The sequence below is a fragment of the Sminthopsis crassicaudata genome, chromosome 4 (genome assembly GCF_048593235.1).
Source record: "Sminthopsis crassicaudata isolate SCR6 chromosome 4, ASM4859323v1, whole genome shotgun sequence".
Taxonomy (NCBI): domain Eukaryota; kingdom Metazoa; phylum Chordata; class Mammalia; order Dasyuromorphia; family Dasyuridae; genus Sminthopsis; species Sminthopsis crassicaudata.
This window is the reverse complement of record NC_133620.1, coordinates 32067599-32095504: the sequence shown is the minus strand read 5'-3', so window position 1 is coordinate 32095504 and position 27906 is coordinate 32067599. Positions and strand designations below refer to the sequence as shown.

The window sequence follows — 27906 nt, the reverse complement described above, 5'->3', positions numbered from 1 at the left end:
CAAAGAACCAACCAAATAAATAAAATGCTTGGCAAACAAAGAGAGGATATCTCGTGGTTGGCTTGACATGGCACAGATACCAATGGAACACACGAGCTATCAGCTATCCTCCTTTTTCAACACAAGATGGCCCCATCTTTTTTGGTCAAAATCCTCTTGGATGAATTAATAATAATGATGACGATGATAAAAGTGTTGCTGCTGCTGCTAATAAGGAGCATACTTTAATACTGGCAAAGCACTTTACAAAAATGATTTCATTTTAGCCTCACAACAATCCTATAAATCAGTGATATTATCACCCTCATTTTACAAAGCAGGAAACTGAGGCAGACAGTGATCAAATGATCAGCCCAGAGCCACCCAGCCAGGCAGTGTCTGAGGCAAGATCTGAACTCAGGTTCTGCCCGAATCCAAATCTAGCACTCGATGTTCTTGTCTGCATCTCTTGTACAATTTTTTGGATGGTGATTTATTTAGCAAAATAACTGTTTCTTGTTAACAGTAGAAGCCACATTTTTATAATACTACTTTCCTAATTAATAAGGATAGCTGGCACTTTAGAGCACTTTAAGTTTAGGGTACTTCTATTGACTCATATTATTTTAGAGATGGGGAAACTGAAGCAAAGGGAGGGGCTTCTTGTTTGGCTTTGTTTTTTTGATGACAGGCCAGAGGCATTCAGCTAGGGAATATGTGAGATCAAATTCCCACTCAGATCTTCCTGCATGGTTCAAGTCCTAGGATCCATCCCCTGGGCCAACTGTTCTCCTCCCCAATAGGTTTCGTGGCCTGATTGATTGATTATTTATTTATTTGTCTTTAATCCTTTTTATTTATTTATTTTTTATTATAAAAGCTTTTTTATTTTCAAAACATATGCATGGATAACTTTTCAACATTGATCCTTGCATAGCCTTGTGTTTCAGATTTTCCCTCCTTTTCCCTCCCTCTCCCCAGATGGCAAATGATGTTATACATGTTAAAATATATGTTAAACATTTATTATTTATTAAAAGGATTCACATGGATCCTCAACTTTCCCTCCGTAGGGAGTGAGACAATTAGCAAGGACCAGCTATAAGATGACCAGCCCTGAATCCTGTCTCCTATATCCCACTGCCTCTCAAAAATGGACATTGGATATTATTATTAAGACTACGTATGGCTTAGGCATTGGGACTGTAGAATATCAATTCCCTATTAGGGCTTCCCAGGAAGAGTGATGAGTTTCTGCTCATCCTGTGGAGATACTGACTTCCCCACACTCAACACTTATGGCCTCAATTTATAATTACCTGAAATCAAGGGGTCAATAGGGAGAAAGATGCCAAATGCACGTCCTGAGCCCTATCTCCGGTTTCCAGGAAAGCCAAACTGGCCCGTATCAGCCCCAGATACCAGTGCTGGGGCCTGGACTACACAAGCGTCTCCTTGAGGTGGGGGGGGGGGGCCCGTCCTCAGGCAGACATTCTTCTTTGTTCAGAGGGAGGGAGGGAGCAATCAGACTGTCCGGAGGAAAGTCACCCGCTTGGTGAGGGGTCTGGCGTTCATGACACATGAGCTTTAGTTAGAGAAAATAATGAGAAGGTACATGGATGTGTGAGCATGTCATGTTATAGAGACTATATGTAATATGGATATAGGACACATACACATACATATGTGTAATACAAGTTATACACATATGTATTAGATAGTATAGATTGTTTCTAGATTATATATATCTATACATGTGCATGTATGGAAATAGAGGGAAAGGAAGAAGAAGGAAGAAAAAGAGAGCGAGGGAGGGAGGAGAGAGAAATGGAGAGACAGAGAAAAGGAGAGAGGGAAAGAGACAGAGATGGGGGAGGAAGAGACAGAGATGAGAGACAGAAAGAGAGAGGAAGGGGGAGAGAGAGAGAGGGAGAGGGAAAGAGACAGACAGAGATGGAAAAGGAAGAGACAGAGATGAGAGACAGAAAGAGAGAGGAAGGGGGAAAGAGAAGGAGGGGAAAGACAGAGAGGGAAAGAGATAGACAGAGATGGAAAAGGAAGAGACAGAGATGAGAGACAGAGAGAGGAAGGGGAGAGAGAGAGAAGGAGAGGGAAAGACAGACAGGGAAAGAGACAGAGATGAAAGACAGAGAGAGACAGGAAGGGAGAGAGAGAAGGAGGGGGAAAGACAGAGAGGGAGAGAGAAATGGAGAGACAGAAAGAGATGGAGGAAGGGAGAGGGGAGAAAGAGAGGGAGATGGAGAGGGAGGAGATGCTTTAGTTCATGTATTAATCCATACATTCCATTTAATAGTTCTACCATGCTTTAGTCTATGTATTATTCCATAATTTATATTTATTATTCTAAGATGTTTTAGTGCATGTATTAATCCATACATTCCATTTAATAATTCTAAGATGCTTCAGTCCCAGTATTATCCTTTATTTATATTATTCTAAGATGTGTATTCCTTGTATTATCCCATACATTCTATTTATTATTCTAAGATGCTGCAGCACTGCTGGTGCTGATGAGTTTGTTCTGGGGCCATTGCTGCTCCAGGAGAAGGGCTGATGGGGTGTTGTGTGTATGGATTTGTTCCTTTTTCTGAATGACTCTCCTGGTACCTGGCACTGAAAGTGACAGCTGGTGCCAAATAGAAAAGAAAACACAAAGGGAAATCCCCGGGCAGAACCTGGCAGGTTGGGGTGAAACCAGCCACGTGCTGGCAAGTATTTTAGGAGAAGGGCTGGCAAGAGGCGTCAGGCCATTAAATGGCATTAGATTACAGGTAGACAGGACCGGGATCAAGTTTGAAGCTTGCATTTTACTGAATGGGAAACTGAGGCTCAAAAAGTTCATCCAACAGAGGACACAGCACTGAAAGGGACCTTGGAAACCATCCGTTCAACCCAATCTTAAGTTTACAAAGAAACTAAAGTAACTTGTCCAATAGCACACAGCTGGGGAAAAAGCAATATACTAAGGAGAACCAGCCTGAGAACTGAGTTTTAACTCCAACATTTGCCAATTGTGTCACCTTAGATGCTTCTGTGACTCAGTTTCCTCAGATTTAAAATAGTGATGAAAATAGTCCGGGTTCACATTGTGAGCTATTTTGAGGTTCACATGAGACAACAACTATAGAGTACTTTGACATATAAATAAAGCATGCGGATGATAGCCGTTATTCTTAGAACAGGCAGCCTGTCTAATACCCTTTACACTAAAGCCAGACACCCGGGGAAATTAGTGGCCGATGGTCACAGAGACAATTGAGTGGTCTAGCTGGGTCTGAACTCTTGCCTCCCAGTTCCTCTGGGTCTTATTTAGGATTTACTACCACTTGGACCCATGGTTTAAAGCCCAGATTCTTAAGCCAGGGGTCACAATCCCATATGGGTCTCAAAACTGAATGTGGGGGTCCCAAAATTATGACTTATTATCGGCAAATGTTTGGTTTGTGTACCTGTGTATATTTCTATATAACTAAAGTCACATAAAAATTTCTTGGGCTTGTGAGTGCTAAAAGTTTAAGAAGCTCTGGTCTAAAGCCATGGTAAAAATCAAGAGCATAAATTTAGAAGAAACCTTAAAAGACACTGAGTTGGATCTCCTCATTTTACAGAAGAGAAAACTGAGAAGAATTTGCCCAGGGCCACACAGCTATCGATTGAGTCAAGGTCCAAACGATTTCTGTTAGCCCACTGTTTTGCAAGCAGCATGTTGGCTACGAGAGTTCTAGGTAGCTTCTACATGCCTAGAATGACCTAGGTTGTAGGCAGAACAAAATCGGACAGAAAGGTAAGTAGAGGAAAGCCCACAACACTAAGAAAACAACTAGAAGCCAACTTCTCTCTCCTTGGTCTTTTTCCTGGGTTCACCCATGCCCTTGGCCACTGAATTATTTAATTTTAAATTACTCAATTTCTGACTTTTATTTAGGTGGAGGAAAGGATAGGGCAGACCTGTGATTTCATGGATACTGGGAATTTCCAACTCCCTTTTCAGAATTTCAAACTGTCAGTTTGAATATTGCCTCAGGTACTTACTAGCTATGGGACCCTGAGTTGGAGGCTTAACCACTCTTGGTCCTTTTCTTCATCTGTAAAATAGGGATGATCATACCCCTTCTTCAGATGGCTGCTGTACAGGTCAAATGTAATAAATGATAAATTCAGATCTCACCTCAGAAATTTACTAGCTGTGTGATCTTAGGCAAATCCTCATTTGCCTCAGTTTCCCCAGATGTAAAAGGAGATAATAAGAGCACCTGTTTCCCGGAGTTGCTAAGATAATTAAATGACATATAGCTGTAAAGCCTTATCTAGGAGGTTACCTAGGAGGAACCATATAAATGCTAATTATCATCATCATTATTGTCAGTATCATTTAAAGTGCTTTGAAAATTCAAAAGCTACATATCTAAGAAGCATTTCTCTATCTACCATGGAGAATACATCTCAAGTTCTTAAATTAAAGAGACAAATGATCCCATCTGTGTGTGCTTTAAACCTTAGGCTTTCCAGAGGGGACACATTAACAAACTCTATAAAGGATTAAGTTTCATTTTCTGTCCAAGGGATCCCACCCCACCCCCTTTATCAGTTTCCTGCTTCGAGGTGACCTCAAAGTCCCATGTCCACTCCTCTGATCCAGCCCCGGTCTAAAATCCCACATCTCACTAAATTTTACTCTGTAGACAGCTTTTATTTCTACTTTGAGCTATATTTTACTACAGTCCCTTGATGTCTGTTGCATTTTTATGTAACCCAAAGAACCCCTCCCTCAACCAAAAAAAAAAACCCTAAAAGAACTGGAAGTCCGGTCTGGGTGAACAATGCTGGCACCCATCTAGGCACCCTGTGGATCCAGGACCACAAGAGGCACCTGGCCACAAAGAGCCTATGATGGTCTCCTTCTTACCCAGTCCCCTGGCCGCAGGGCATCTGTCACAATCTTTTTTATTATTTCCACGGAGCTATTCTTGGCTCTAATTATACCCTATACTAACTTGACCAAAAATATGATGAAAGGGATTATTAGAACAATAGACTTTCATAATTAAGTCATGGGTTATTTCTATCCCTCTGCAAAGCACAGAGATTGAAACAGGCAACCTCTTATCAAGGCAAAACACCATGAAACAAACACTGCAATATAGAAACACTTGAAGGTTTTTCTGCAGTTATAAATATTTAATTGAAATGTTACCATCACATAAAATCACAAGTCACCTTTGATTTCAAATTTAATGGCATTACGGCGACCAGAAAACTTTGATACCAGTTAGGCTTTTGTTCCTATTGCCTTTCCATTCCAAAGACATAACTAGCAATGTTATACCAGGGCAAGTATCAGAAAACATCCCATCAGGTCTGGTACAGTGTGAGATAACTACTGGAGAGGCTATGGTAAGTAAGAGTGAAGGAATAGGTGAGCAGGCAAGGTCCAGCCAGTAGGGATTTATCTGGGACAATCTGGTAGCTTTGTATTTTAATTCATTATTCTTACAAACCAGGTGCAAAGTTCAATTGTTTCTAAGGTACAGAAGTATGTACCCCTTATAAATTTCTAGGCCTTGGGTCAAAGCTCTGATTGGCCCACCCTAGTTATGGCTCTGTTCCCATCCTCTCTTCCCTTACCCTCTACCTATTATCCTTTTTTTTTCTTGTTATTGTCAAAAAGTATAATAATAAGGCCTTGAATTATACAGAATTATAGCAGGTAATAGTGAAGGAAAGGAACAAGAAATGATTAAAAGAAAAAAAAACAAGTAGGAATAAGTAAACGATACACATGATGATCAAGAAACGTTCAGAGCTCTTATCAACACAGCAACCTATGAACATTTCAGAAGGAAGACCATGAATTTTGCTTCTAGCCTCTAGGCAGAGAAGCCATGACATCATCATTTTAAGCTGGAAAAGATCTTTAACTGTCTCATTTTAAGATGAGAAAACTGAGTTATAGAGACAGTAAATGAGTTGCCCAGTGGTATACAGCTAGTAAATGCCTAAGATAGGATTTGAACTCAGGTCTTCATAACTCCAAGTTTAGTACCCAATCTACTAAGACACACATCTTAAGACAAGCCCAATTTATTTGTTAAAAAGAAAGGCTTCTCTTGGGGGGGGGGGGGGGAAGGGGAAATAAGGTGAAAAAAGAAAAAAAAAAGAGCCCCAGTAACATTTAAAAAAAAACATTTTAAATAATTGAAAGCTGCTAAATTTTAATTAGAGCTTAGTGACAGTAAAGATGTAATTATTTTCCTCATCTAAGCTCACAGACTCTGTGAAAGAGATCTAGCCTCTCTCCCCTGCAGTGATTAAGCAAATGTGCTTCCTCCCTGTAGAAACCATCACAAGGAATGAACACAAGTCCATTGTAGTCTTCCCTTGCAGACAGAGGAGAAAGGTATTTTTTTTCTCCTCTACTCACAGAAAGACAGTTCTCCTATACAGAGAGTTTCCCTTCAATGATCAAAATCTGAGAACAAACAAAAGGCTGAAATGTATTGGAAGAGAGTGGTCTTGGGCAGGAAGAACAGTCCCGATGGGGAGAGACCCTGAACATGTCCCATAACCGATCAGTGACCGAGGCAGTGGCCGAGACCGTAAGGGATCTGCAGGCGCTGATGGAAACAGGAGTCTGGATACAAAATACACACACGGAGGAAATATTGTATCCGAAGCATATGGCGAAGAGTTAGAAATTGAGGATGCTGGGAGGGAAGCTCAGAGACTCAAGAAGGATCAGACACAGAATTTGGGACCTGGAAGGGACCTGAGGGATCAGGACGGAAAAGGCAAACTGGCCGCCATCTTTAACTGATGGGCCAAGGGGCTTACCTTCCCCCACTTTGATGTAAACATTCCTTGATATCTTGAGTTCGGTGAAAGAAGTGACTGCTCCATATTCCTTCTGGGCCCAGTGCAACAAATGGACATTTCCATGGGGAAAGCTTCTTTCTTCTGTTTTTGCTGAAAGGGAGAAGTTTCCTTCTGGGAACTGGACCACAGAGCCTTCTGACACCTAAAGGAAACAGAATTCAATCAATCAATCAACAAGAATTTATTAACCCTTTACATTTTATAATAGCCAGCTGGTCCCTGGGGATATAAAGAGAATTAAAGAGTCAGTCCTTGCCCCGTACAGAGCTGATCTTGTAAGGTGAAATGGACAGTGTGATTCAATAAAAGGACCCCTGGCCTCCGATCCCCCTCTGACACAGACGGCAAGGGATCTTGGCTTCAGTTTCTTAGTCTCTAAAAATGAAGGGACTGGACTAGAGAGTTTCCCAGGTCCTGTCCAGGTCTAGATTTTTACTCCTAGGAATGGTTCCTGAACCAAGCCTGGAATGGAACAAGAGAAGCATTCCAGGCAGGAGAAGGGAAGCTGTATCGGAGGAGAGAGCAAAGGGCACTTTGGCTGGAACGTGAAGATGAAGGAGGAGGAAAAAAGAGAGGGAGAGAAGAAGAAAAGGAAGGAAAGGGAAAGGGAGAGAAGGAGAAGAAATGAGAGGGAGAGGAGAAGCAGGAGAAAAAAAGGAGAGGGAGAGGAAAAGAAGGAGGAAAAAGAAGATAGGAAGAAAGAGAAGGAGGAAGAGGAGGGAGAGGGCAAGAGGAAAGGAGATATTGAATGCATGGAAAGGAGGAATGGGGCCAGACGTTTAAATGTGGCCTGTATAACCACAATTTGGCAGCCATGAAGATAACGGACTAAAAAGAAAGCGTTCCGGTGTCTGCCAGGCCCAGTCCACAGCACTGGGGACCGTGAGCCTGGTGAATGTTATGAATTATCTGGACAAAAATAATTGCTCTAAAATGCAGAAAGAACTTTTGTAGCTCACCACTAAGAGGACGGAACATCCAGTTCCCTCTTTTGCTGTTCTTTTGGGCTCACAAAACAACTTTCTAACATAAAATTGAGCACTTTAAGAGGTCCTACCACCATTGCCGTGCCCTGTGCAGACAATCAGGATCGGGGCACTCACAAGCGTGGTTCCCATTTCAAATGAACAAACTGGAATTCTGTTTTATGACTTAGTCCCTTTGGAGGTTATTCAGTCCTAAGAGATTAATTGCTGTCGGGCAAATGGACAAGATTGAGTTTCCAACTGTAAATATCCAAGAACCAGTCCAAGATTCTTCGGAGAATCCACTGAAGAGCAGGTACGCTCTGAGACGCAGCCTCCTGGCTGACCCCATTCTCTCCTTCATTACCCTGCTTTCGTGGCAACAGCCAGAACCAAGTAAGTGATGGACGTTTACAGTTAATATTCTCTCTTTAAGCCATGAAAGTTTTAACATTTATTTAGCAGGTCATAAAAAAGACAATTACCTCAAATATCTCTTGGCCCCCCCTTAATGGCAACACCACAAAATATTCAGTATGTCACCCTCCCTTTTACAGAACTCCATCTATTGACCCCAGAGTAGTTTTCAAATAATGCAAATCTATCATTGTCCCTCTGAAACAGTGTATGGTAGCATGGGGGAAATAATACTTGAATTAGAAATCAGAACTGGTTTCAAATTCTAGATCTACCATCTATAAAGTGTTCTGAACTTGAGTAAGTCAACAAGCATTTATTCAGTACTCATTATGTGTTGAATATTTATGATAAGGCCTGGTAATAAGAAAAAGGTTTAAAAATGAAAAAAAAAAAATCCAATCTTTGGTCTCAAAGATCTGACATTGTAAAGGGAAAGCAATCCATAGATAAAATAGGTCCATATTTAACTTTTCTGTGAATCAGTTTCCACATGTGTAAAATATAGATAAAAATCTGCACCTATCTAATTTATAAGATTTTTTTTTGGGGGGGGAAGGCCAAATGAGGTCATGTATGTTTGTGTATATCGTTGTATCCCCAGGATCTGGCAAAATGGCTTACACATAGTAGGTGCCTAAAAAATGCTTTCTGATTGATTAACCAACTGACTTCCTTCTCTATATAAACTAAAGGATCCACCTGAGTTGCAGCCTCTGCCAAAGATGTCCCACCTCTTCCAAAGTATGGAAGGGCAAAGTAATCTGAGTATGTCTATCCCTTCACACGCTCCAAACTAATAATGGTAACTCCTGTAATCACTCCCTCAAATCCCCTTGTGCACAATTTTTCCAGGCCTGGCTTTCAGCAGAACAAAACCCCAAAACTAATTCCCAGTCCCACGTACTCAATGCACAGGAGAAACATACATCCACACCAGAATATGTCCAAATTCAGGCAGGAATGCACACGTGTACGTGCACATCCATCCTACTGTCAAGTTATAAGCACTTTTTAAAAACTGGAAATTACGTTGTAATTTGTCCACCTTTCCGAAGGGAAGAAAAAAAGAGAGAAAGAGACAGATACACACAGAATCCCATAAATCTGACTTCCTTACAGCAAAGGAAAATAAATTCCAAAAATGTTTTTGACAGAGGAAGGACCAGCTGGCTGGCTAACATGATCCAAGTGAAAGAGATGGATTTTTAACAAAGGTAGGACTCTCTCTCAACACCTCAGGGTCCAGCTTCAGGAGGCTCTTTCTCGAGCATGGAGCAAAGTCGGAAGTCTAAAAGATTTCTATCCCATTATATTTTTTCATGATGACCATAGTTTACTTTGAAAGACCCCCAATTTTCCAGAGATAATGAAGTCAAGAGGCTATTAAAATGAGCCGAAAAAAAGTTTTCTGGATGATTTATGAATACTCTGCCGACTTCACAAAGGAAATTTAAAAGCCCCACATTTAGACTGCATCTATTCTGACCAAAGTTTACTGATTTTGTATTTGGGAATATATATTTTATACCCTAAAATTTGGGTTATTATTATTCCCATTTCTTTCATTTATTCAGCAATCATTTACTAAGTTATTAGGAGCTATCCAAAAGTTGGTGCTAGGGAAACAAAGACAAAAATATTATTTTTATTAATAATAAAATGATTACACAGAATAAGGCTATATAAGTGCAGTCTATTATTAATATATAGTGCTATATAACATATAGTATGTTATATACATATACCTTATACATATATGGCATAACACTGTATAAATGGGAGCTACTATTACTGTAGTCTGCAGTATAATATATGGGAGGCAGTTGTGTTTCATCCAAGAGGTAAGGAGGGGAGAGGAGGAGGAGGACGGAGGAGGGGGCCAATCTTCCTTGGGAATGAAATACTTTAGGAGAATCAGTTTGGCGACTGCCTAAAGGGGAGACACCAGAGATATCAACCAGGGGATGACTGCACCCATAGGAGCAAGAAGGGAGGATGATCCGAAGGGGGTGGGAGTTGTGGGAATGAAGGGAAGGGGATGAAGGAGGGAAAGACCGTCAAGGAGGAATCAGCAAGAACCTCTCCCATCCTCAAAGAGCCCTTGTGGGGGCCACAGAAGACTTTCCACAGTAATCACTACCTCCAGCCTCCAGCCTCTACCACTCAATCCAACTGTCCGAGGGCTAATGGAGGAGACGCTGCTTCGGGGAGACCTTTTCTCCCCATGGAAAAAGCCCTTTACCCCCACCCCAAAAAGGCATTCCTTCCACACTGGAGGTCTGAAAGGTCAGCGAGGGCCCACCACCACACATAAACTCTGGCTAATAATGTATTTTACACCATCAACCCAGCCCAGTGGGAGCTAACTCCTGACTTTCCAAAAGCTCTGGATGTCGGGAAAATCGGTGAAAGTTGCTTAGATCATACAGAAACGCCCTCGTGCTCACCTGCTCTCAGACAAGGGCCTGAGCTTCTGCTTCTCCATAACTTTGCCCTCCACTGCACTTTCATAATAATCTTTATAATAATATTGTAAGTATATACATATACTTTAATAATAAGCCACGCAGCCAAAGGCAGAGACTCAGCTTGTCTCCTTTCACAGAAAGGAGTCATTTTAACAAAGCTGTCACCTAGAAAAACACAAGGGCCCAGGAGTCCTTTCTTCAGCTGCCAAAATCACGTTCCGTATTTAGGGTAACATCTGCTTAACCTCTGGATGATCTATCTTGTGTGCTCTCATTTGTGAGCAAACCATAAAACATTTTTGTTTTAAAAATATATGCACCGAAGAGTCCGTGTCTTCAGTGTGGAATATGTTATAAATCCTATTAGGGCACGTTTGGAGGCAAGAACAGAACCATGTCGACAGGGAGTTAAATATGTAACTACTAGAGCAACAAGCCTCTGGCTTATTTAAAAGCCGGGTGCCTGATTCTTTGAGGGGTTTCAGGGAAGTACGCAGTAACTGAAAGGCAGCTTGCCATGGCAGCATCAAGGACTCAGCATGGGGGCCCTCGCCTACCCACCAACTCTACAAGATGAAATGCCAGTCTGTGCCAGTGGGCACAGCTGCCACATTGGAAGAGACATCATAGTCCTGAGGAATGGAACAGAAAGACCAGCTCACTCCACTGTGACCTATAAGTCAAGTGGATCTCAATGTCACCCTTGGGTAAAAGGCAAAAAAGAGATTAAAATGCCCAGTGATTATTTGGAAACCAAGTAAATGCCATCCTTTAAATTTGCTCTAGAGCCTATGGCTTGCAACCCCATCTGGGGTCTTGTAATTGAATTGGAGGTTGCAAAATTATGATTTATTATCAGTAGATGTCTGATCTGTATACCTATTTTATATACCCAGGATCACGTAAAAATTTCTTGGACAAAATGGGCAGGTGGAAGAAATTGAAAAAGCCCTGCTCTGGAAGAGACAAAGGGAATAATAAAGCATCCTTTTCTTCAGATTAATGGAAAATTTCTTTGTTTGGTTTACATTCTATTCTCCTTTAGATCCTTGTCATCTTCTGCCCTTGCTTAATTCAATTCATTTCTATTTACCATGCATTTTAAAGTACCAACTATAGAACAGAACAGCTAGGTGACACTGAGAGTTCCAGACCTGGAATCATGAAAATTCATCTTCCTGAGATCAAATCCAGTCTCAGACACTTATTAGCTGTGTGACCCTGGGCAAGTCACTTAACTCTGTGTGCCTCAGTTTCCTCATCTGTAAAATAAGCTGGAAAGGAAAAAGCCAACCACTCCAATATTTTTGCCAAAAAAAAAAAAAAAAAAAAAAAAGGGGGTTAGACACAACTGAAATGATGGAACAACATGTGGCTGGAATTGCTTGAGGCAATGAAATACAATTAGTCAATCAATCAATGAACACATCTTACGCAATATATGCCAAAATATTCATTACAACCCAATTCCTGGAAGCAAAGAACCTAAGAAAACAAGATGAGTATCCATCAGATATCTGGGGGGAAATGTTTGATCCCTTCAGTCATGTCAACTCTTCAGGATCTCATTTGGGGTTTTCTTGGCAGAGATACTGGAGGGGTTGGCCATTTCTTTCTTCACCCCATTTTACAGATGGGGAAACTGAGGCACAATGTGACTTGCTCAGGGTCAGGAAGTTTTCCTTAACTCCAGATCTGCCACTCCTAGCTCCCTTAAGATCACGACTGCAACAATCTAAATGGAAAGATCACTAAAAAGAAGACTATAAATTCTTAGTAGTAGAGAAACCAGAGATAAGGTTCTATGTTGTCCAGTTTTATTAGAAAGTTTCTCCTTATTCATTTATTCAATCAATCAACTAGCATATTTGTTAATAAAATAAATCCAGTGCAGCGCTAAAGAGAGAACGGCAAAAATGAAGCAGTTCTGCTTCTCCAGGAGCAGTATAAAACGTTTGTTCATTCATTCATCTATGCATCCATTCATTCAATCCCCATATATTAAGCACTGATTTTACTGACCCAAACTTGTTCCCTTGGTAACTTTTGGCCATTAATCCTTTATCTATTCTCCAGCAACACAGAATAAGTTTTCCACAAAAATACCCTTCAAATATTTGAATATACCACGACGCGCCTCTAGCATCTCTCCTGTCCAGATTAAACAACACTATTCCCTCAATTGTTGCTCACATTACATGGTTTCCAGACCCTGGCCCATGTTGGTCTCTCTCCATGGGACATCCTCCAACTCGTCAATATTCAAGCCTGGCGCTCACAACTGAACACAATACTTCATAAAGGGTCGGACCAGAGGAAAAAGACAATGAGGGATTATCACCTTACTCATTCCTCTAGTACTGCCCATGGTTTCTTTCCCTTTTTAAAGACTTGAATCAATCAATCATCGAGCATTTATTAAGCATTAGCCATGACATATTATGGTCCACCTGATGTGATGGAGACCAAAGACTTTGCTCTATGATGCTGCTTTTTATAACCCTCGCAGCTGTTAGTTGTTATATTGTGCTCTCACACAAATTGAGGTGATTCTAAATTCTCTCCAAAGTGGCAAATGGAAAAATGATCAAGTTTGTCCAACTGATTCCCTAAACTTAAATCAGTTAGGAAAAAGGCTCATAGTTACATAAATTAGAATTACTGAACTATGGCTTTAGAAGAGGGAGGGACCTTATAGGTAAAGATTTGAATCCTTGGAAACCACACTTCCTATCCATGTGAATTTGAACAGTTTTCATCAGGAAAAGTGAGGCTATGCTGTCTAATCTCTAGGGTTCCCTTGACTCTATGATCCTATTATCTTTGATTCTAAGAGGTTATTTATCAACATATAAGACCTCATTTTGGGGGGGAGCAAAAAGGAGAAATTTGGGAGAAGGGAAGGCTGTTTATCATTTATTTATAAATGAAAATGGATTCTGTTTCTAAAGACTTTTAGGGTAAGAAATTTCACAACTTCCTTATTCCAATGACTAAAATGTCTCATTCCCTCCACTAAGAAATGATCTTTTAGTCATATTTTAAACTCCTTTCCTTTTAATGTTTAATGAATGCCTTTTGTTTTTATAACACCTTCATTTCTAAAAATATATTTCCCTTCTCTCCTCGCCCATTATCCAGTGAGCCATGCATTAAGAGCCATTCATGTTCTTATGGCTGATTCAGGACGTATAATATTGCTCATCCATAGTCTCTCACCTCTTCAGTGAAAGGAGGGAGGAATCTCTAAGCTCCAGCTTGCTCATCCATAAGTGTACCGTGATAGTCTTCTCAATACAATTTCTCACCTAATATCTCTACCTAAAAACATCAATAACTAACCATGCTTCAAGACTCACTTTCCTTCCTTTTCTCCAAAACCCGGTTTTCTTCCTCCCTAATTAAAACTTTATACCCTGACATTCTGTGATATGACTAATGTCTTCCAGTGGGAAAAACTCTACCTCAAAAAGCCAAGTATTCCTCATTCTTAGCAAGAGATTACACTGAAGAGAAGATAGTGGGATCGTTCATCCCGTGGCTAACCAATCCGGCAATTTTGGGGATGCTTCAGGGGTGCCCCCTCTACTCTCTATGCTTCCTGCCTCTTTATGTACAGAGTGGATCTTTAAAATACTGGTCATGCTACTACTAAATATTTTTTTAAGAGCAGAACATGACTCTATTTGCCAGGATAGGGAGTTTTATTACAAGAACTTGAGGTTCAAGAAGGAGAGCCAAGTTTGTTATTTTTCATGGATTTGATCCAGCGAACTCTTCCAAAAGAGAATGAAAAAAAAAAAAACCCACCAAAGAGGCAACCAGCACTTTTGTTTCCACACCTGCCTTCAAAAATTAACCCTCAACTTCTGGGACAGATGCTTTTAAACTAAAGCTGGCTCTCTGAACGCCTGGAACACTGCAGAGAGTTTAGGTTGATGGGTATGGTTATTAACTTCCAAAAGTGGGGAGGGTACAGTTTTTTTAGGGTTATCACAGACTATTTTTTGACCAATAATCTCTGTGTATTGTCATCTCTCCTTCCAATACCTGTCTCTGTCTCCTGTTTCTCTGTTTCTCCATCTCTCCCTCTCTTCACTTCTCTCCATCTGTCTGTTTCCTCCCTCCCTCCCTCCTTCCTTCTCTCCCTCCCTCCTTCTCTTCCTCCCTCCTCCTCTCCTTTCCCTCCCCTTACACTCACACACCCTCCTCGGAATTCTGCCAGGCCCCTCTGGAGGCTGATTGATCATTTGGGGGTTTGCCAGAGGCTCAGGTTGGAGCTTCTTGGGAGGGCGCCCGATCTTACACAGCCAGCTTTGCCCAGCCCCATGACTTCTGGGCTGGAGAATCTCACGTGACTGGGACCATCCCTCTAGTCTGTAGCCCCCCTCCCCAGCCCCTTCTCTCCCTCTCCCCCTCCCCTCTGGAGCCCTAGCTCACACGCTCCCCTGTCCTGTCCTACAGCATCGAAAAGAGATCACACAAAAGGGGAGCCCTCAGTCCTCTTTAAAAAAAAAAAAGCTTCCTGTGCTAAGTTTTTCCAAGTCAGTTCCGGGAAAAATAAGGCTCCCCAGGAAGCCTTGTGGGGCTCACTGATCCCCGCAGCCCTTGGCTGGAACAAGTGGACTGCGCTTTGGGGTGCTTTGTGTGGGGCCAGGAAAGGACTGGGCCAAAAAGCAAGAAAGGGGGGAGAAAGCGAGGAATCGGGCGGCAGCGCTGAGCCCCCAGCGGGGCTGCTGCTTCAGTTCCGTCCACAGCGATGACTCCGGCCCTCACGGAGGCTCTGCAGGCTCCCTCCGGCCGCTTCCTCCCTGGCCACCGCACGGGGCGGGAAGTGTCCTCAGAGCCCGGCTGCCATGGCCGGCTGAGGCCCGGAGAACCAAAAGAAAGAAAGAAATGCACGTGAGGCCGATTTCCTTAAAGAAATAACCACTTCCATGTCCACAAACTCTCATCTGGGGCTGCAGGTCAACTTGGTCCAAAAGAAAAAGGGCTCCGAGTCAGAGCTCTGCAATCAGAGCGGAGGGGAGGGGAGGGAAGGGAGGAGAGAAAGGGAGAGAGAGAGAAAGGGAGGGAGGGAGGGAGGGAGGAAGGGAGGAGAGGGAGGGAGGGAGGGAGGGAGGGAGGGAGGAAGGGAAGAAGGAAGGAAGGGAGAGAAGGAGGGAGGGAAGGAGGGAGGGAGGGAAGGAGGGAGAGAGGGAGGAAGGAAGGAGGGAGGGAGAGAGGGAAGAAGGGAAGGAGGGAGGGAGAGAGGGAGGGAGAGAGGGAGGGAGGGAAGGAGGGAAGGAGGAAGGAAGGAGGGAGGGAGAGAGGGAGGAAGGGAGGGAAGAAGGAAGGAAGGGAGAGAAGGAGGGAGGGAAGGAGAGAGAGAGGGAGGAAGGAGGGAGGGAGAGAGGGAGGGAGAGAGGGAAGGAGAGAGGGAGGGAGAGAGGGAGGGAGAGAGGGAGGGAGGGAGGAAGGGAGGAGAGAGAGGGAGGGAGGGAGGAAGGGAAGAAGGAAGGAAGGGAGAGAGGGAGGGAGGGAGAGAGGGAGGGAGGGAGGGAGGGAAAGAGGGAAGGAAGGAGGGAGGGAGAGAGGGAAGAAGGAAGGAAGGAGGAAGGGAGAGAGGGAGGGAGAGAGGGAGGGAGGAAGGGAAGGAGGGAGGGAGGAAGGGAGGGAAGGAAGGAGGAAGGGAGAGAGAGAGGGAGGGAGGGAAGAAAGAAGGGAGGGAGGGAGAGAGAAAGGGAGGGAAGGAAGAAAGAAGGGAGGAAGGGAGGGAGGGAGGGAGAAAGGAGGGAGATAGGGAGGGAGGGAGGAAGGAGGGAGGGAGATAGGGAGGGAGGGAGGGAGGAGGGAGGGAGATAGGGAGGGAGGGAGGGAGGAAGAAAAATATCCTTCTAGTTGTAGTTCTATGACCTCATTAACATTCACTGGTCTGTCAAATGTGGAAATAGGCCTAATCGGTGTTAGATTGCTTGCTATCTGGGAGAGAGGAGAGGGAGAAAAATTTTACAACTCAAAAATATTACAGAAATCAGTGTTGAAAACTGTCTTTACATGTATTTGGAAAAATAAAGTATTATTGAGAAAAAATAAAAACACCCTCCCACCAAAAAAATTTCATTGGTCCATGCATTTAAGATACCTGCCAACATTTCCCTCCAGCTAAAATTCTCTTTACTGGAGAGGTCCTCAGGTCGTCTTTCTCTGTAAAACAGCCAAGAGCTTCCTTGCTTTTCACAAAAACCTAGGTAACCTACTCCTATATTGAAATTGGGTTTTCGACATGACACATATGATAAGGCTCAAGAATTGGGGTTCCCTGAAAAAGTTACCTCACCCCACATGCTTATACAAGCCAAGGGAGAGTGGTGAGATGCTGCTCTCAGAAAATAAATATGGTGGGACCTGAAATGGGACCAGCACAAGTGAATGCATTGCTTTAATCTCCCACAAAAATGTAATGAGAGAAGGTGGAAATGGAGGTGGGGGGATGATGAGGGAGAAGAGGAGAGGATGGAAAAGGGAGGAGAAAAACGCCTTCTATCTCACCAATCCATTGAAAAAGGAATTAAGTTCCTAAGTTTGGCAAACCAATGAAGAATAATTGGTTTTGTAAGGAGGATATAAGAATGTAAGAATTGAATCTTTTATGAAGTCATCCCACCACTCTCCTAAATTTGTCTTACCTTCTCCAGGATCAAAAATTCAAAGCTGGAGGAGATCTTGGAGACCCCTGAATCCAAACCTGTTATTTTATAAATGAGGAAAATGAAACTGAGCAAAATTAAAGGGATCATTTTCCCACTTAGTAAATGGTCAATAATTGGATTCACTATGATTACAAATTCACGGATAAGGAGATTGAAATTGAGAGGATAAGATTAGTCCATGATCTCTTGTATCCAACTGGGGCAATGAGGTCATGCCATAGTGCACAGAGCTCTGCAATGGGGTCAAAAAGACCATTTTCAGTACTTACTGGCTGTGGGATTCTGTCACATCACTTAATTTCTGTCTGCTTCAATTTATTCAACAGCAAAATGGGGATAAGTAGGAACTACTTCTCAAGGGTGATTGTGGCTATCATGAGAATCAAATGAGGTAGTTTTCATAAAGCACACAGCACAGCATCTCTCATCATCCTGATCTATAGTTGGCCGTGGGACCCAGATGGCTCCAGAGAGAACATGTCGCTGGTGATTTTGCCCAATCCTCCTTCACTCCAACCCAATTCACTTACATGTCATGGCCCTCTTTGAGAACAAAGAATTAAGAAAGGACATCTTTATGACTATAACAAACTATAAATAAAACTAACATAAAAGCTGGTTGGTAGATTGGTTGACTGGAAGAATTGGTTGGGGGCAAGGAAGCTCAGATGGTGCAGTTTAGTGGATAGAGTATCGAGCCTGGGGTTAAAAGACTCCTCTTCCTGAAGCATCTCTATTAATTTTCCCACATTTCCTTTGGACCTCCTTACATGCTGATCTCAGTTCTCATCAAAAGACCACAGTGCACATGGTGACCACACGTAGAAATGCAAAACCTTTTCCAAAACAGTTTACCAAAGGCTGCCCATCAGAAGGAACAGAACCTTTGCTAACAAGCCACTTTTGAGACAAATACCTTAAACTCTAGATTTGTTCATAGTAAGGTCCAAAAGATGCCAATGAATCCAGATAGCAGGGAACCACAGCCTTCCTAAGGGCACCCCATGAAAAATACCCTTTAAATCTCATTGGCTTAAATGAATTATTTTATATTTATTTTGTCTTTATTTAGTAAATACTTATATAAAAGGCAGCTTTGCAGAGAGGACAGAGGATCAGCCTCAAAGCCTGGATGATCTCAACTTAAATCTCTCCCCAACATATACTGGTTTTGTAACTTTGGTCACTAAACTCAGTGCTCTAGACAAATAGGAGGTGGTGACCTATAAAGGGATGGGCCACAGTTTGAGACCTTTCCAAGCAAAAGGATAAAAGCAGCTGATAAAGAAACTCATTCCAGTGATTAAATGATACACTCGTTTCTGGTAGAATTCTTTCAATACAAAAGAGTCAGTGATTCTCTCCTGTCAAATATGATCTTTGATGGATCCTGACTCATCCGAAGATTCTGTCCCTAGGCATGAAGACTCTTAAGAACAAGCCACCAAAACCAGCAGATAAGTGTCCTTTATAATAACAATGTATGGTACTCATCCCACCAGGGACACTGAGTCATCAACCCATTGGAGACACAGAAAACAACCAATCCCAAAATGCTCCGTCATTAAGTTTGCTTTCCCAAGAAAACTTACACAGTAAAAATACTGATCTGCCGAAACCCAAGTCAGAGCATCCAGACACCTTGGGTTTTTACGGGCACCGTCTCCTGATATAAGGAGGAAACAAGACTTCGGTCCATATGCTTAGATGTTTTGTGTGTGTGTGTGTGAAGAATAATTATAACTCTCCACAAATTCCATGTTCTAACAATAGTCCTTCTGGTGATGATAATGGAAAGTTAACACGGGAGGGGTAGGGGACGGAAGGAAGATAAAAGTGATCCTCCCAATAATGACTGACAGAAATGGCTCACAATGGTATGAAAGGTCCTTGAGGAGCACATCAACAGAGCAGGGTCTAGAGCATCCTTTCCAGCTGGGAAAGCTTGTAATACAAGCACCCGAAGATCAACCCAGCTAGTCATTGGATCTTTTTTTTTTTTTTTTTTCAGTCAATAGTTGACTAGATGATAGATGACTCTTCAATGATAGGAAGTGTGCTGGATTAAAAATTAGAAGACTCATATGAACTGATGCAAAGGGAAGTCAGAAAAATCAGGAAAACTATAGACTCAGAAATGAGCAAAATGAAAATGAACAGAAGAATAAAATGTTCAAATGAGCATGAACCAATATGAAATGGACAGAACAAATGGAATGAACAAACACGAATGAAATGAACAGAAATGAATGTATAAAATAAATAAAATAAATGAATGAAATGAAAATGAATGAACAAAATGAAATGAACAATGAAATGAAAAGAACAAAAAAATACAGCTGAATGCTGTGTAATTATGATGATCAAACTTGGACTGAAAGAGGTAAAAGATCATACTTCCCTGCCTGAAGGGACCAGGTACGTGGGTGGAAACAATAATATAATGAATAAGTTGACTGAACTGCTCTTTCTTTTTTTAAATAAGAAATTCATGATAAGAGACATCTCTTGGGAATAGAAGGAGAGATATTTGGGGAATAAAAGCAATGTAAAAGCAAGTATCAATAACACTAGCCCTTACCTTACAGGCTTATAGAATCAAGACTCATCAAGAACAATAAAAAAGTCAGTAGTGATGGGGATGATGAGGTTGAACTAGCTGATCTCTGAGGTTTTTTCTGCCTTAAACAATCCATTAACATTTATTAAGTACCTATTTTATGTGAGCCACTATTCTAAGTCTATGATTCCCTGATTCTGTCATGCAGGGCAAGCAACTTAACCTCTCTTGCCTCCAATTCATCTAGAAAGTAAGAGAGTTGGAATGGGTAATAATTTAAAACAGCCTGTAGTTACAAAAAGCACTTTAAGGTTTATAAAAGTGCTTTAAAAAGATGGCTTCCAAATCTAGATAGTTTATTTTATGATACTATGTAATCGTGGGATTATTCCTCAACCCTTTAGGTCTCAGTTTCCTCATCTATAAAATGGAAAGTTAGAATAGACAGCCATCTCTAGATCTATGATTTTATAATGTTGTTGGGGTACAAAACCCATAGACCTGAACATAAATCACTAGGCAGCTCCTGATTGCATGTTTTAAATAAAATCAGGTATATTAGTTTTAAATTATTTCTGCCTCCAGTGGGGAAAACGACTGCCAAAGGGGAAGAAGAAATCCAAAAGAAAGAATCATTTCCAGGCTTCTAATTGAGAAATAACAGAGGTACCCACAGAAAGAGTTCCTTTCCTTTTCCCTAACCCAACCGACCTCCCCCAACTCTGCCATGATAAAACTCACCAATGGCCTAGGAAGTTATTCTTAGTATAGTTTTTGAAACCAAACCCTCAGTGGCCTGTTCCTTGGACGATGCATACGTTCACTCTTTCCCCACTGCTGGTGCTGGCTTTTCTTGCCCCCACCACCTCTCATACTCATCCTTGCACAGCCCTTGGTACACATCTGGGGCCACTTAACAACTGATTGTGAATTTAGCCTTCTGATTTCCCGTTAAATCCAAGGCGCAGGAAAACAAATAGCACTTGCTTTACAGTTGGTCTTGTCAGGAATCCAAGCTCCAGTGCAGCCCATCGAACTGCCTGTGGTTTCATGGCAGAGACCCAAAAATGTTTGGACCATATTTTTAAAAAAGCCAAAGTAATAAGCCAGATTTTGACTTCCCTGTCTCTTCACCCATCCCATTCCCTTTCTTAGAAATGCCTAAATAGTTTTTAATTGCCAGGCTCATTCCTGGTATTAATTTTGCTTTTTCATAGAATCTCTGAGTTGGAAAGGACTTTTGAGGTCATATTGTCGAACCTCATTAGGGTAAGATTTTGGTTTGTTTCTAATACAAAGCCAAGAGAAGAGAATTTGGTTTCACTCTTTTATTCGTACTGTATTAACTCAATATTTCTTTGAGCTTTGCTGAGCCGGGTCTCTAGTACCTTACCCTAATTATTGCCAGTTTCCTCTTCCATTAATCTTAATGGTTTATAATATCATAGCATCATAAAAATGAGTTTTATCTAGTGACTGATTCATCCACAACTTCTGAACTTTGTTTTAACCAGAAACATTTTAAAACATTATTATACTAAATGAATTTCAACATCCTTGGTTCCTTTAATAATCCTCTGTATTTTATTTTAGGCTTTTAAAAACCTGATTTTGAGAAGGCAATCATAGGCTGCAGCAGCCTGCTAAAGAAGTCCATTGCACAAAAAAGGTTCTGGATGGCTAATTAGTTCTATCTGATCCCTTTACAGATGAGGACAATGAAGCATTTGGGATTTTTTATCTCCCCTAATATTATAGTTCATGACACAGTTACAGCTAGACCCTCAGATCTACTGCTTCCTCATCCAATCTACTTAATAAAATAAAACAAAACAAAAACACAAAACAAACAAACAACAACAACAACAAAAAAAAAACACTGAGGAATCCAAAGGGAAATAAATTACTTTCACAGGCCTCAATGATTAATTGCTGGAAAAGGAAATACAAAGGCAGGAATCCAAAAGTGACAGCCAGAAGTTGTTCCTCCTCATCAATTGACACTTTTACCTACTTAACCTTTGGCTTCATCTTTTTTTTTATCTTTTCAGATGCCATGATGTAGCCTCAGAGGGAGGAAGATCCATGTTCATCCCACTGTTGGCACAGACTAACTCTGTGTGTCCCCAAATAAATCATTAACCTCTCAGGGCCACTTTCTAAAACTTTTTAAGTTGCCCACTTATATCAATGGAGAGGGTTTCCATTTCAGGAGTTCCATACATTGAGCACTGATTAAATCCCAGTTCTAAAAAGTTAAGTGATCAGTTCTCAACCCAGTCAAAAAGTGTGCACAGATCAATTAACTGAACTCTCCTAATCTAGAGGCGTGTTCCAAAATCAGAATTGTCATTAAAGGCTTCATCATAACTTCTTGCTGGTCCAAGGGACCCAATTATGCACGGAACCATCTGAGTTCTTTTCCAAACACAAAATGCTAGTGGGAAGCCAAAGTTGGAAAACCTATTCATCATGGGTGTGCCCTTACAGCCTAAAACAATGAGAGATGTTTTTAAAATAAATATAAGAAAGAATAGTCAACTGAATAAAAGTTTAACATCAAAAACTTCTGTCAAAAATTTCTAATAGGTTTTAAGCACCCTCTTTTCACAAATGTTGGGGTTCCAGTCTTAGTGGACTATTTCTTCAGCCAGCCACCTTGGTCTGCCTTGCATCCAAAGGATTGAGTTTTGCTTTGCTTTGTTTTTTTGGTTCTTTGCTAGAATGGTTTGTTATGACCAGGGAGGCTAAATATGACCATTTGAATATAACCATTCACAGGGGGATGATATCCCTTGCAATAGAATCCAAATTTTTCTATTAGACTCAGCATGGTGCAGGACATTGAATTCTGAATTAAGAAAATTTGAGTGCAAGTTCCATCTCAGAAACTTAATAGCAATGTGACTCCAGACAAGTCCCTTAAACTCTGAGACTCAATTTTCATGTCTGTAAAATGGGGAGTTGGGGTTCAGTGGTCTGTAAAATCTTCTTCTCCCTCTAAATCTCTGATCCTATAATTCTATGTTCTAACAGCTTTAATAAGCATGTTCCACATTGAAGTCAAAAGCCCTGGGTTCAAAACTAAGATATTTACTAGCTAAGAAGTCACTTTATAAGCCTCAGTTTCCTGGTCTTTAAAATGGGGGGTGAAGTAACACTTTCCTCACAGGGCTCTGGAAGGAACAAATACACTTTTATAAAGGGCTTAGCCAACCTCATAAAACTATCCAAGAGCTGTCTATACCACTCAGCATAGAATGTGTAAGGTAGGCCTGATATCAGCTTTCCTGGGCACCCTCCTCCCACCTCCTAACTAGCTCTGCCCATGAGGAAAGAGCCCATCTAATTCCCAACTCTGACCGTGATCCCAAACATCACGGGGACCGAGCCAAGCTGTATCCTGCGGCTTCCAGCCATGGTCAGAAGCCGAGACCTCAGCAGCCAACTGCTCCTCACATTACCCCGCCAAGGGATTTTTGGACTTGGTCTTTTCAGAATGACCCCCACTTAGATCTGTAAAAAAGGGGTGGGGGCTGGTTCCCTGATTGCATCAGGTGAAGAAGTCCTCAACTCTCCAATCTATAAAGTTTCTAAGTTGTCTCCTGTCTCCTTATTTTGTGGAGTGTGTGAGTGAGTGAGTGTGTTTCATATACAAAAAGTTCACCACAGGAAATTCTGCCCCAAACTCCCTACCATCAATCTTCGGGCTGCTACTGCTTCCTAGGTAACCAGCATAACTGGATAAATGAATAGCACATGGCAGAAAGGAACAAAACTCCACTTCTCTCTTGCCCTGCATGCTCCTTCTTCCACATATTTTGGAAAATGGAAAAGCATTTCCAAGATTTAGCAGTAGAGAAATAGTGTAAAGGGCTCTGTGTGTGTGTGTGTGTGTGTGTGTGTGTGTGTGTGTGTGTGTGTGTGTGACAGAGAGAGAGAGAGAGAGAGAGAGAGAGAGAGAGAGAGAGAGAGAGAGAGAGAGAGAGAGAGAGAGAAAGAGAGAAAGAGAGAGAGAGAGAGAGAAAGAGAGAGAGAGAGAGAGACAGAGACAGAGACAGAGACAGAGAAAGACAGAGAGAGCGCGAGAGAAATAAAAGGGGGAAAGAGACAGAGAAAGAGAGAGAGAAATAGAGGGAGGAGGGAGGGAGAGAGAAACAGAGAAAGAAAGACAGAGAGAGAAATGGAGGGAGACAGACAGATAGACAGACACAGACAGACAGAAATAGGAGGAGGAGAAGGAGGAGAATGAGGAAGAAGAGGAGGAAGAGAAAAAGAAGAAAGGGAAGGAGGAAAAGAGGAAGAAGAGGAGGAGAAAAGGAAGAGGAAGAGGAAGAGGAGGAAGTTTCTTCTTTTGGAAGTCTCTTGGAAGAAGCTGGTCAGCACTTGTTGAGTTTGTTGCAGGGGAAATTCTCAAATTTTATAATCCTGAGATTTTTCTCCTCCATCCACACTCAGCAAGACACCTCAGGGTTTTGAGGGGGTGGGGAAGGGTATGGCAAAGACAATTACCAAGTTCCCTGTGCTCTTTTTCTCTGCACTGAGTAGGGCCATAAACTACAGGTCAGGAGCTGAGGGGACTTCAGAGGCTTTCTGACCTAAGCCCCTCCATCTTATGTTGGAGGAATGGAAGAATAAAATTACATTGAATGACATGCCCATCAAAGGGAAGATCAGCACTCTGAAGAGCATGGCCCTGGTTCTAGACATGGCAGAAATGCTGGGGTCTCACGTCACAAAAAAGCATTTGTTACCGTTTCAATATTGATCCTGATTTCTGAAAGGTGAAGGGGAAGATGTTGGAAGGAGAGATGATGAGGCTCTAGTTAGAGAAGTTTTATTCACTATCTGCAGATCTGAGACCGAGAAAGGGAAACATGTTCTAATATCTCCCACTAGCCACAAAGAAATAAGAAAATGAAATGGAACGAAAGAGTTAACCTTAAGTTTCCTTAAGAGAGTCTGAAAACAGATAGTGTTAGAATTCTGTTCACAATGGCTCCTTTATGGTGGTTCCATAGAACAAGGATTGTATTTGGAGACAGAGGACATAGGTTCAAAGGCTGACTCTGTCTATGACACCTGTGTGGCTGGGGTCAGTTTAATGAACCTCTCTGGGTCTGTTTCCTCATCTATAAAATGAAGGATTGGACTTCGTGATTTCTAAGGCTCCTTCCAGATCTAAATTGATGATCTACCCTCTGATTGTTGCTTCTAAGTCTCACAAGGTCCAACGATGGACTATGTGTCTATGGTCCAAGGATTTTTGCCAAGAGCATCCCCAGTTTTGGAGTCACCACTAAATGACTAAATAACACCCTTTGATAAAAGGTGTGAACTACAGCTCTATCGAAAATCTGTGACTTTTTTTATTAAACAAATATTAAATTGGGGAAACTAAATTCTACTGACAGCACCATTTAGTTCAATAAATGCTTCAAGAAGGACATGTGGGGAGAAACTCTGACTCTGGAATCTGGGGACCCAGAATCCAATTGTGTCCCTGGTATAACCTGGTAAAGCCACTGGCTCTGGGGCCCTTCCTGTTCTACTTTTGTGATCCCACTTTAAGTGACTTCCCCTCTTCAGATCCGAGCGGATAGAACTCTGAATTACTGGATTCCATTTCTGATCTAAAACTCTGTGGCAAGGAGAACAGCCACAAAAGAGGCAATGATAAAGATGGAGGAAGATGTCCGGGCTAACTTGTACCTTGGAAAGAATTCCCGTGATAAAGAGAGCCATCTACACCCAAAGGGATGACTGTGAGAACTGAGTGGGGATCACAACATAGCATTTTCACTCTTTTTGTTGTTGTTTGCTTATATGGTTTTCTTTCTCATTTTTTTTCCTTTCTGATCTGATTTTTCTTGTGCAGTGTGATAATTGTATAAATATGTATACATGTATTGGATTGAACATATATTTTTTATATATTTACCATCTAGGGTAGGGAGTGGGGGAAAGGGGGAGAAATTTGAAATACAAGGTTTTTCAAGAGTCAGTATTGAAACATTATCCATGCATATGTTTTGAAAATAAAAAAATTTAATAAAAAATAAATTTAAAAAAAAGGATTACCCCTAGGAGTCATCCAGTCCCTGCTTGAGGACCTCACTACCTTTCAAGGCAGATTCTACATCTAACTAGCTGGGATATTTGGGAAATTCTTCTGTGTTGAGCCTAAATCTGTGTCTCTGCAACTTCTACCCACTGTTCATAAAATTGGTACAATTTTGTCTAGTGGAACAGTGATTAAATTGGTTCTGTTTGGCTCCCAAGCCAAGAAACAAAAGTCACAGGTAGAAGCTGCATTTTTGTTCAGTCATTTCAATTATATCTAACTGTTTGTATTCCTATTTGGAGTTTTCTTGGCAAAAATACTGGAATGGCTGGCCATTTCCTTGTCTAGATCATTTTACAGATGTGCAAACTGAGGCAGACAAGGCTGAGTGACTTGCCCAGGGTCACACAGCTAGTCAGAGTCTCAGTCTGGATTTGAGCTCTCAGAGATGAGGGAAGTCCCAGGCTCAGCACTCTGTCCACCACGCCCCCCAAAAAAGGCCAACTCAAGCCCAATGTCAGGAATGATGTTTGAGCAATGAGAACTGTCCCAAAGTGGACAGTGGGAGGTGGTGGACTCTCCCTCCAAGCAGAGTCCTCCTCACAGGGTGTGGAAATTTTCTTGGACAGAAATTAGATGACCAATGATGTCCATTCCAATTCTGAAATTCTATTAATTACATAATCCGTGCTTTTATTATGGCTCCCTTAGACATGGGCATACAAGAATTTGGGCACCAAGGAGCTGTTTATAATTAAGAATATAAATGTATTTTTCCAACAGAACTACAAAGTTAGGACAAAATGAGCTCCTCAGAAATCTAGCTGACATCAGACATTCTTGAGCCAACATGCTTTTAATGGAAATAAAGGTCAACCCAACAGATCCAGGCTCCAACTTTATCATCTTGCAACATACATTTTCCCTGGGCCATGATAATGGGGAGTATTGCCTAAGTTGTGCAAAGTAAGGTGTGTGTGTGTTACCATGGACATCACAACCACATGGAGTGACTATATATCAGTAGGTAAGAGTAGCAATCCTAATTATTAAATGATCACTGGCCCCTTTGCAGTTTTACACGGAGGGAACCTAACAAGGAATTAAATTCAAGCTCTTCCTTAATTGGTAAGTCTTTGAGATTTTTCAAAACTAGACTTCATCTATGCATGGAAGGTAAACATATTATGAATTAGTTTCGATCTCTCACTGCCAATTTTCCTGGAGATCCCAAAGGCAGAAATACTCAGTATTTTATTTGTCCCAAATGCCTTGTGTTCCTTCCCACTTAGGAGGGGCCAAAATTCAAAAGCTAAGGGCTCACGGTTGAAGTTCTAACAGCTAATGATATGAGCTTGTATCTCCATGAAGAGAGACTGGGAGCTATCATGGCAAAGTGGCCATCGTGTTCATCATCAGACATGATATCATACCCTAAAAATCCCATCTAAACAACGCGTCTAATTCATGACAACCGGCAAACTCGGGAGATGCTGGCAAATGAAGAGGCCGTGATTTACAAACAGTAGGTAATGTTTGGATCTCTCCATAGACGCAGTGTTCTACAGAACAGAAATTACTCCATTGGGGAGCTGCCCATAGCAGAGGCGGGAGGACTCCTCCATCAGAAATAGGGCCCGGCTTATAGACAAAATAAGATAGTCTCGTGCGTGTTTATTTTGTGGTCCCAGACCACACATCGAGGGACTATTTACAGTGTTTAGAATGCTCTTGGTGCCACGAGGGCAGACCTCAGGCTGAAAGCAAAGCTTCGGCCACACAAGTGTTTCTGATGGCGTGGCCTGCTGGTTCCTTAGCCAGGAGACTTCACCGAAACTTACATACGGGTACTTTTGGCCTGATC

The 27906-nt window shown here is 41.7% G+C and overlaps 1 protein-coding gene across 2 annotated transcripts in view; it reads right to left on the bottom strand.

Moving 5' to 3' along the window:
• The window catches only part of TGFBR3 (transforming growth factor beta receptor 3), a 212848-nt gene that overhangs the window by 52302 nt on the left and 132640 nt on the right, over positions 1-27906 (bottom strand). For both annotated transcript variants that reach the window (XM_074266257.1, XM_074266258.1), the window contains exon 5: positions 6832-7015. In XM_074266257.1, coding sequence (XP_074122358.1) covers positions 6832-7015 — 184 coding nt within the window. The remainder of the gene's footprint in view (positions 1-6831; positions 7016-27906) is intronic.